The sequence below is a fragment of the Nyctereutes procyonoides genome, unplaced genomic scaffold, assembly GCF_905146905.1.
Source record: "Nyctereutes procyonoides isolate TBG_1078 unplaced genomic scaffold, NYPRO_anot_genome, whole genome shotgun sequence".
NCBI lineage: Eukaryota > Metazoa > Chordata > Mammalia > Carnivora > Canidae > Nyctereutes > Nyctereutes procyonoides.
The window spans coordinates 42,061,753-42,072,816 of record NW_026575140.1 but is presented as its reverse complement, the minus strand read 5'-3'; the positions used below and the strand labels follow the sequence as shown (position 1 = coordinate 42,072,816).

Here is an 11,064-nt window from a genome sequence, read left to right as displayed (position 1 = left end):
ACAAAATATTTATTTAGGATACATATATATATCGTACATATTTACATGTCATATACGTAAAAAATATGACATTGAGTAATTTAAAATACATAATGCTGAATATTTTTTGAGTAGGGTGAATCACTATATAACTTGGGCGCTATATTCTTTAAAATCTAGATTTAATTCAACATTTTATTTTTACCTGGTAGTTTGTTTGTTTGTTTGTTTACTTATTTATTTAATTTTATTTATTTATTCATGAGAGACACAGGCAGAGGGAGAAGCAGGCTCCATACAGGGAACCCGATGCGGGACTGGATCCCGGGACCCCAGGATCACACCCTGGGCCAAGGCAGGCGCTAAACCGCTGAGCCACCCAGGGATCCCCCCCCTTTTACATTTTATTTATTTATTCATTAAAATTTTATTTATTCATATTTATTTTTTAAAGATTTTATTTATTTTCATGAGAGACACAGAGAGAGAGGCAGAGACACAGGCAGAGGGAGAAGCAGGCTCCCTGCAAGGAGCATGATATAGGACTCAATCCCAGGTCCCTGGAATCACTACTTGAGCTGAAGGGAAATGTTCAACCACTGAGCCACCCAGGCATCCCAAACTTATTTTCCAAAAATAAATACGGACAAATGATACTATGGTCAAAAGATTTGCATCTAGTAGTCCTTGAGGATTAGAATTTAAATTACTTAACTTAGAAATAACATAATCATAATTCTATTACATGTCACTAAAAAACTATAAGAACTTAAATTTCTGTAGTTTTAAGGACTGAAATCTTTATTGAATTTGAAAATGTACATACACATCTGTCAGGCTATTTAAACATTAAGTAACTTGTTATGAGTTTTCCATTTGATAACCTACACATAAGTATTAGACTCTACCATGTCCGGGGGAATAAATTATTAAATTTTAAGTTGATCCACAAATACATTCATTCTCATTATATTCTGACAAGATCCCTTTAAAATCGTTTTCACAGTATTTAGTGTTAAAATATATAAAATGTATACAGTATATAGATAAGTTAACAAATATGTTGATACAGTGATACTTGATATAAAGTCAATATGACCTAGTAATCATGATCTACTGCATTTAAGACAGTTAACCTATTTCAGTGCAGTGTTTTATCCTGCTTCATTTGACTTCATAAATGAAGCATACCAGATATTTATTTCAGATTATTTGGTAGCAAAATGAAGCATCAATTTTAAAATTAGTATTACAGATTTTCATATGTACTCTGAAATGACTGAATTTTAATTTTGAAATTAATAATATTACAGCATTTAAAAACTATACAATTAACAGTCTTTTATGTTTATTTAAATTCAGAATTTTAGCAAGAAAATTAATTTTTTAAACTGAGGAAGTTGTAAAATTAGCCTACATGATGACTATTAAATAAACACCCTTAGAAGTTTTTTATTAAAAAAAAAAGACTTAAAAATTCACCCATTGGGTAAAGTTTAGATCGTGACTTCATAAAATTGATTCTCACATGACAAAATATTTGAGTAAATGATATCAGAAGAATTTTGCTTGGGAAAGATAACTGGTGTTCTTTGAGGTAATTTATTAATATGCTTACTTTTTAAATTGATAGTGACTTTAAAATAATCTATTTCTAAAATCTTCTATTAGGAATTTAATACCAGATTATTAAACCACAGTAACTTCAAATGAGTTTAATTTGTTGGTTTTTAAATTTGTTTCAGCTCATTCAGAGCTTTCTGAATCTATTGGATGGATCAACATTTTCGTTGATTTGATAGAGTATAACCTTCCATTTTGAGACTTCCAGTATAATCCTCTTCTTCTCTCTTGCTTAGTTTTGGCTCTTTGCTTGTTATATTTACCATTTAGGTTGTTTTCCCCACAAACATCGTGCCACCACCAGCCTCCTAAAGAAGATAGATATGGAATTTAATGAATACAGACTCATGTAGTTACTGTCATTATATTTCCCAATGAGTACATCTTCACTTCTTACAAATATGACAGTATTGTATGCATTTGCATGTATCCCACTTTTAAATAATTTGTATAAGTCCTCTGTATATCACCCAAAATAAAATATCTGAGAAAGTTATAGGTAAAATACCTAGTTGAACTAGAATTAATAGTTATATTAAGAGATTGTTACCTACAGAGAAAATGCTTATTTGGGATTCAGTTTTTAAAGAGTTGATACTGTATAGCTTAGCTAATAGTTTGGGAAGATATTTTATAGATATGAAAATGAAGTACTGATGTTAGGAAAAGGATACCTGAATAACTTTCTGGACAGTTGACATGTCCTTTTGCCTTGTGATCCCAAGTAGAAAACACCAAATCTTTGTGTTCTGGGAGTGCATTGGGAATATTGCCAGTAATTTCAACAAGGTGTAATGTATAGTTGGTCTCATGATTTCCCAAGTGAAAGAAATATTCAATATAATGCTTGTTGTCATTCCAGTCTTCTAGTTCAATTCGCAAAATGTAATTAGATTGCTTTACTATGGAATATATCTTTTCTAGACCCAACCAAAATTCTCCTGAAAAGAAAATAAAAATCTATGGGTTGTTATTTAAATCACATTTTCTATAGTGTACACTTATAATACTTAAACAGTTAAGATTCAAACATTTATTAGTACTGTACATCTCAGTTTCTTCGTTCCTTCTACCTTCCAAAAAATTAGTATCTAAAATGTTATAAAAGAAAGAGTGGTGTTAAGGATGGTTTTCTTCATAGCTCATTCATAGCACTTACCACTTAGCAGAGCTTTTAGTCATAATTGTCTTTAATAATTATAATTATAATTAGAAGCCATTAAATTAAATTGTGATACATACGCTTAAGAATGGACATGAAATTGTGATAAGTATAATTCAAATAGATGGCTTGTAATAAGTGTAAATTACTAACAGATATGTAATTATTTGTCAGTAAGTCCTATGAAGGCCGGGACTATTATTCATTCATTGTTGCATTCCTAATGCCCAATTCGAAATAGATTCCTAGTAAATACTTTTAAGTTCACAAGTGAATGAATGAATGAATGAATGAATGAAGTCACCTTACCGTCAAGCCTCCCAAAACCATATCTGTAGTTTTCCCAAGTTTCATTGAAGTTTTGTGATCCATCTATTCGGTGTTGAATTAATGTCCATGAACTACCTGTATATCATGAACAAAATTGTGTATTTTAAGTAGATTGGTGTGACAAAATACGGTTTTCTTTTTTGTTTTTTAATTTTATTTATTTGAGAGAGAGAGAGCATGCGCGCCCAAGCAGAGGGAGAAAGAGACTCTCCACTGAGCAACGAGCCCAACATGGGGCTTAATGTGGGGCTCGATCCCAGGATTCTGGGATCATGACCTGATCCAAAGGCAGACTCTTAACTGACTGAGCCACTTAGGCGGCCCAAAATATTGTTTTCTTGTTTTGATTTTAACTGGTGGCTATTTAATATAGCTATTAATATTGTTATGGTAATACCATTTTATTATTTATTATGGTCTCAAGAAATTAATTAAAGGGCAACTAATGAATCTATCTTAATAAACTTATTAATAATAGTAATTTCAGGTTATATTCTGGAAAAAGATGGAGAATATTGAATACATGCATTGGTAAATACAAAAATAAATAGAAGTACTATAAGCCACTTATAACTACTTATGTTACTTATATTTCATTTTATATGTATTCAGAACAAAAATAATAGGATTAGTCTTACTAATAGGCAGTGAATAATCTGAGCTTATTAGAGTCCATTTTCTCTTCAGGCTGGTTTTACCTGATTTAACATCACAGTAGACATTAAAAACTTGAGAGTTGCTGGGTCTAATGGAATAGATGCCACTTGTATGTTCACCTCTGTTATAGATGGTGGTACAATTAGCAGGAATGTCTAGAATCAAGAAAGTGTTATTATATGAGATACAGTAATAAGAATGGTATCTTTAGAGCTTGAGCTTTTACTTCACATTTTATGGAATTGTGTTGAATGTAGCCTTTAGCCTTTTTCAGTAATGTATTAACCAAGAAAGTACTTTATGCTGAAGCAGATACATTAGATTGTATATTATGCAAACAGTATTAAAATGGTTATGACTAAACTGATTTCCTTTTAGGAAAAGTAACAAAATGAGAATTTTAGACATATTTTTGTGAGATATAGGAAATATAATACCGCATATGAGACATTATTATAGTGCTTGGTGCATAGCACTTCAACAGATATGTGGAAATAGTGAACATACACGAAGGAAACTTACAGAGACCTTTTGTGTGTGTGTATGAATTACATCAAAGTAAATGTGTTCTGAAAGCATCATTTTGTTAAAGTTCAGTTGGGAATGGAGATTTTGTTCATTCATTTTTGTGTTTCTTTTTTTTATGAACATTTTCAGCAGGAAAGTAGAAACATTGGAGAGAACTTCATAGTCTTTCCATCTGTATTCAGCACTTGTTAACCTTTTGCCAATTTTGCTTCATAAATATACAGGTACACAAATATATTCTGCTGTGCTATTTGAAAGTAATTTGTAAACATCATGACCCTTAATTCCTTAAATATTTCAGCTTGTATCTCATAAATATATTATTTTCATACATGAGTATAAAACCATTATTACATATAAAAAATTTTAAAATAATATCATATCTAAAATACAGTCTACATCTGTATTTTCCTGATTGTCTTAAGAATGTGTTTTATATGGCTGAAAAAATAAAAAAAAAAAAACCTGCCAGGATCCATTTAGGTTGACATGTTGTATTGGTGGATTTGTCTCTTTACTCTCAGTTTAAGAACAGGTTCTAAGAATAGTAATTTTTAATGGGAATGTCTAAGATAGTGGAAAAATTTGATGATAATATACCTTCAAGAATGAAACACAACAAATTAACTTACCATTATGTTCTACATTTTTTGTTTCATTCAAGTGAAGAAAGGGGGTAGTTCTTGGTGCTCTTGGTTTAGAAGAAAGAGAATTTTCTGTGGATTCTTGAATAACATTTCTTAGCTGATGAAAGAATATAAATTTTCTTTTAAAAATGCTGCAGTATTATAATTAGGGGAATCTGAGGGAGGATATCAAAAGTATAACTTATATGTGTCTTTAAGTTCATAATTAGGCACACTAATGAGTTTGGAAAAACTATAGAAAGAAAGAGAGCAAAGCACAAACCAGAAATTGGTCAAAAAGCCAGCCAGATCAAAGGTAAAGACTTTGCTTAGCATTTTTAAATACGTTCTGTTTAGATATATGAATAGAATATGTATTCTGTGCTGTTACAGGCAGATTTTAAGCTTAATTAAATCTCAGTTGTAGGCCTTATTGATTAATTCTCAGACCTGCCTTAAAGACCTAACATATACTTTGAACAAAGCTGCTTTCTTAATAGGTTTTTGGAATGTAAATGTTACCTGTAGAAGTATCAAATTGGCAGGCTTATTTGCTTACTTTCAATACATTCAATATTTCATTGCTAGTTTTTGCAATAATGGTTTATTTTTATGGAAAGTGTGCTGGGTTTGCAATTTATTGACTGATAGCTTTTGTATTAACGGCCTGAGAAAAACAGATTATATAACATCTTACTAGTGTTTTTTGATGTTGGCATTTGCTGTGACCTTATTCATAAGGATCTATTGCAGAGTTCATTTACTGGATATTAGCCTTTTCTCCTAAGTAACTATGTGATATGAAAAGCACTTAACTTACAGAGTTTTGGAATCTTATTTGAAATTTGAGGAAACTGGATTAGATGCTCTAAGCCTTCTTCAAACTCAGATATTCATTGTTTTGAATACTTCATACATTTTATTATTAGACAAGATGTGTATCATTTGATAGTAGTGACATTTTGCTTTTGTAAGTAGGCTCATTTAACCATAATAGAAAATGTAAGAAAAATGAATTTAGAAAAATAATGTAATGAGAGAAATAAAAATTAATTGGCAAAAAATCCTTTTGGATAATTAGCAAAAATAATAAAATAACCTACTAAACTATGATTCACAGCAAAAATAACTTGAAATTATGAGTCATAAAATTTCTTAAACATATAATGATATGTTTATTAAGTGGAAATTGTTTTATTATTCTTGGCAACTATTTTTTTAATAACTTTCTCCAAATTTGTATTGTTTTTGGAACCCTCTGGAGTGCTATTTCATAGTATTAATAATTTAATATTTCTGAAATGTTTAGGTTCTCACATACAGTTTTTTCTAAATAGGTATCTCCCTCATCTAGCCAGCTGTTTACATTGTAGATTAATTCTACTATTGGGTATTGGACATTAATTACCAGGCACACAGTTTCTAATACTACTAATAATAGCAAGCTTTTATTGACTTCTTTGTGTTGAATGTGATATTAACCTTATTAATTCAATTTATATTTATTTAATTCCTACTGTGTGCAGACAGTATTTATATTCTGGACCAATAGCAATGAAAATGAAGAAAATCCCGGTTCTAGTGAGGGGACAGACAAAATAAATAAAAAATTTTATATTATGTGAAAAAAAAAGATAAGTGTAAAGGGAAAAAGAGTAATAAAGGACATAACAGGTTTGGGGATTGTAATTTTTGATTAAGTGACTTAGTAAGGCTTCACTGAGAATTTTACACTTGACAGAGATCTAAAGGAAATGAGAGTGGGCCATGCAGATACCAGGGAGAAGAGCATTCTTACCCTGGAAGATAGAGGGAACAGGGGAAAGGTCCCGAGACAACAGCATGTTTGATGTATTTGAGTAACTTGGAAGAGTTACCCCAGTATGACTAGAGTTGTAGAGATGAAGTCAGAGAGGTAAGAGTCATCTGGGGTCTTATGGACACTGCAAGTGAGATGGGAAACCATTGTATGGTTTTGAACAGAGAGACTTGATCTAATTTTGACTTTTTAAATTTTTTTTTTAAGATTTTATTTATTTATTAGAGGTGGGGGGGAACATGAGCAGGAGTAAGGGCCATGGGAGAAACAGACTCTCCACTGAGCAAGGAGCCCAATATGGGGCTCAATCCCAAGACCCTTAGATCACAACCTGAGCTTAACTGACTGAGCCATCCAGGTGCCCCTAACTTTGACTTTTGGTAGAATCATATTGAAGATACACTTTACATGCTGTTAATTTTTTTTTCTCACAAAAATTATTTTGGTTCTGTTATTTTCTTCATAGAATAAGTGAGGAAACTGAGAGACAGAGGGATTAAGTAATTTATTTAAGGTCACAGAAAAGTTTTAGAGCCCAGATTCAAACCCAGGTATTTTTTTAGCTTCAGAGTTTGCAGTCATAACAATCATGCCAATGTGATCTGTTTACTCATTATCCAACTATAAGTTTTAAAAACAAGTTTAGGGTCTAATATTTTCATAAACCTACTAGATTTTATGTAAAAGATTAGACATTAAATATTGACTTACCTGGTTTTCTATTTCTTTTATTTGACTATGCTGTTGGTTTAATTGTCTATATTGTTCCTCCACAGTCTGGAGAAGGTCTTTGATGCTATTATCTTGCTGTTCTACAAAAGTCTGTACATAGATTGTAGGGTGGTTAGAGGTTTCTGTCTTTTGTTTTTCTTTTTTCTTTTTTTTGTTAAATTAGACTTTTTAAAATTTTTTATAACACTATTACAATCTAAGCTTTTAAAACTAATAGTGGATTGGATAACTAAATATTGGCAACCTTTTTCTCTTATGCTCCTTTCAAACCCTTTTGTCCTTATGTTTTAAAATGTACCATCTCTAAAATCTGATTTCTTGAATTTCAAAGTACTTCAGTTAAATGGAAAAAACAACAGTATTTTAATAAGAATTAATCTTTACCATTTACATATTACTTTTCCCATTTAATTTTAATTATTTTTATTTTAATTTTAAGACTTTTATCCATTTAATTTTATTTTTTAAAACTTTTATCCATTTAGTTTTAATTTTTTCTTTTTTAACATTTATCCATTTTAAACATGGGAGGGAGGGTTTCAAATTATATTCCTTTAACTTTTTACTTGCCTCCAGTGATTTGCAATACTGTAAGAATTTAGTGTTCTAAATTTTACTAATTGATTTGCAATTTTCATCTCAAATGTGAAGCTGTTTTTAAATATTATGTTAGGGAATCGTAAAAACCAATTTGAAATTAGAATGGGAAATTTTCTTTTCCAGAGGCTTTTTTTTTCCCCTGAGAAAAGTATAGTATTTCAAAGATTTAACAAAGTAGCATGTCTTAAAATATTTTTTAAAAAAGATCCACATTGAAAATGGAACCATGAACCCTCTTTGATTTCTACTTACTTTAAGTGAAGTTACTTCTGGGTGTTCCTGAATTTCGGGTTGATTTTTAATTAAACTGGTTAATTGCTTCTCCAAATATCTCACTTTTTGTTGAAGTAGAATTTTTTCTTCTAGAAGGCTTTCAAGTTTTGAGTTGAGTTCAAGTGACATATTCTTCACTTCTTCATTCTTGACTTGCAATTTGGATGTAGTTCTTCTAAGTTCCTTCTCTTCTTCTTTGATTTCATTGGTTTGCAGTGTTAAGTCATAAAAAGACTGATCAAATATGTTGAGTTTTTGAAATATGTCATTAATTTGTCCCTTAGTCTTATGGACAAAGTCTTTGAGACCATGTCCTAACTGAAGGAGACCATTGGCTAAAATTTTTACATCATCTAACATAGCAAATCTTGACTTTGGCTCTGGAGATACAGAATCATATGATGAATAGTCTCGGTCAATTTTGGAAGATATAACTAAAGGAATGATAAAAAGAAAGAGCTTAATTGTGTACATTTTTATCCTAATTACTCAACTAATTTTCTCCTGTAAGCAGAGCCAGACTTCTAAACTCTATATATACCGCTATTTGCCACATGAACAGTAAGGTTGGCAGGTGAATATAGTTAATCATTAAACTGTGTAAACTTGTACAAATGTAACCTTCTACATTGAGTTAGATCAATGCTAAATGAAATCAAAGAAATGAGCAATTAACTTACTGGGTCATATCTAATTGTTGCTGTATTTTGCAATATTATAAACTTCAGTTTTAGAGTTGTGAGAACTACTTGTTTTTAATAGCTTATTTTAATTTCTCATGATTTTAAAAAGAGGTATACAATTAAACTCTTTTGATTGGCAAATTCACATTAAGGTTAAGGAAAGTTAAAGAACTAAGTGCTTTCCCAAATTGTATTTTAGTTATTTGGAAACAGCAACCTATTCCCAGAAATGGTTTCTCTGTGAAGCCTTCCAACCACTTCTTCAAGTGGCATTAATGGCTCTCAATTCTGCATTCCCATGATACTCTATATAAGCCGACATATGATTATATATTCCTTATTATTTATTAGTATGTCTTTTTGCTTCAGATGATCTTTCCTAACCATATTTGTATATTATCACAAATCTCCTACATTAAAGACATTTCACTCCCTTTCTCTGTTATATAGAGTCTGTGTCTATGTTCTAACCTCTTTCCCATGTACCCACTGAAAGACCAATAGATTAGGTGATCTTCTAAGATCATGTCAGAATTATATACTTCCAATGGCTGAAACAATTTGCCTGTTATAAGTTTCTTTGAATTTTGTCAGTTTGGTAATACACATTTAACAAAACCCAACAAATTACTAGTATGTTCAAATATAAATGTTCTACTGTCCTTCTAACTTAGTGTTAAAAGGAAAAATACTAAATACTTCAGTTATATTATAGCTGATTATCCTTTTTTTTTTTAAAAAAAAATGTGCAATGGAATAGCAGGGGCAGAGGGAGAAGGAGAGCGAATCTTAAGCAGGCTCCACACCCAGTGCAGAGCCCCCACACAAGCCTGGATCTCACAACCCTGAGATCATGACCCAAGTGGAAAACAAGAGTCTGAGGCTTAACTGAATGAGCCACTCAGCTGTCCCTGATTATCCTCCTTGAGTGCTCATTGAGAACATTTTGAGGAAAAATCCTTTAAAAATGCCTTATCTTGATTAATTAATGTAGTAAAATTGTTAAGAGTGTGGGCTTTGGAATCAGAATCAATGTTATCTGTATAACAGCCCATACTCTGTCCAAGAGCCACATCTAGCTGTCTGGCTTTGGAGAAGTTACTTACCTTCCCATACTTTCAGTCTTCTCATCTGTAAGTTGAGGTAGTTATAGTACATACTTAATAGGATTATGGGAATTATAAGAAATGGTATGTGTAGAGCACTTAGAACAGTGTCTGGCAAATAGGAAGTACTCAAAATTAGTTATTATATCACATATAAATGACCTTTGAACCTTTGTGTGTGTGTAATCAGGCCTATCTGAAAAAAAAATTTAAATAAAGTTCATATTTTTTTTGCAAAGAGAAAAGCTTTAGCATAATGAATTTTAGTTTAAATTGTAAACTGTCAAACAAAACTTTATAAGATGAACCATTTCCAAATTTTTGCTCTTAGAAATGCCTTCTCATGGCGTAAAATAGAGACCCTTTCCTTTGATGATTTAGGGTAAGGGCTTTTGGATTTAATAGCTACAGTCGGTAGTATACCATAGTGGTTAGGAGTAGGATTCTGGAGAGAGGTAGGCTGACTTAGAATCCTGGCTGTCCCATTTTTCAGCTCTGTAACTCTTGGTCATATTAGCTTTTCCATACCTCTGTTTTCTCATCTGTCAAGTGAAGGTAATACCTACTTTATAGGATTGTATGAAGATAAGAATTAAATTTTTTAAAGCACAGAACATTGGTGTAAAGTAAATAATCATAATTTCTCAGTTACTTTTTGTTAATTAGAAATAATCAATGCATTTATGCCCATACTATAATATTTTATTGGTGAATATTATTGTATCTCATTTTAGATGATATACGTTGTGTAATTTTCATGAAATCTAGGTTTTCTGCATTTCAATGTCTTGGACCTTGGTAGGTATAAGGAATTATATCTTTTGTTTAGCCTTATTTTTAAGTGCCTATATACAGAACCATATAAATATTTCTGTTTGTAAGAGAAATAAAGAATCCAAATAAATAAAAATATATAGATACTTCCACTAATAAAGAAGAAAAACAA

The 11,064-nt window shown here is 31.0% G+C and overlaps 2 protein-coding genes across 4 annotated transcripts in view; one reads left to right on the top strand and one right to left on the bottom strand.

Moving 5' to 3' along the window:
- DOCK7 (dedicator of cytokinesis 7) overlaps positions 1 to 11,064 on the top strand; it is a 223,800-nt gene that overhangs the window by 93,704 nt on the left and 119,032 nt on the right. The gene's annotated exons all lie outside the window — the stretch shown is intronic.
- On the bottom strand, positions 515 to 8,841 carry ANGPTL3 (angiopoietin like 3). The gene is made up of 7 exons (XM_055304935.1): positions 8,309 to 8,841; positions 7,436 to 7,546; positions 4,912 to 5,023; positions 3,793 to 3,906; positions 3,074 to 3,169; positions 2,277 to 2,543; positions 515 to 1,910 (listed from the first exon to the last, which is right to left on the bottom strand). Exons 1-7 carry the CDS (start codon positions 8,801 to 8,803, stop codon positions 1,726 to 1,728), a joined length of 1,380 nt encoding a protein of 459 aa, XP_055160910.1. The 5' UTR covers positions 8,804 to 8,841; the 3' UTR covers positions 515 to 1,725.

Excerpts from the sequence above, each read along its gene's own strand:
- ANGPTL3 (XM_055304935.1), bottom strand. The coding sequence starts at position 8,803 with ATGTACACAATTAAGCTCTTTCTTTTTATCATTCCTTTAGTTATATCT. Across the intron at positions 5,024-7,435 it reads TAAAAGAAATAGAAAACCAG|CTAAGAAATGTTATTCAAGA; the intron begins GTAAGTCAATAT and ends TTCTTTCATCAG. Across the intron at positions 1,911-2,276 it reads CTGTCCAGAAAGTTATTCAG|GAGGCTGGTGGTGGCACGAT; the intron begins GTATCCTTTTCC and ends TATCTTCTTTAG.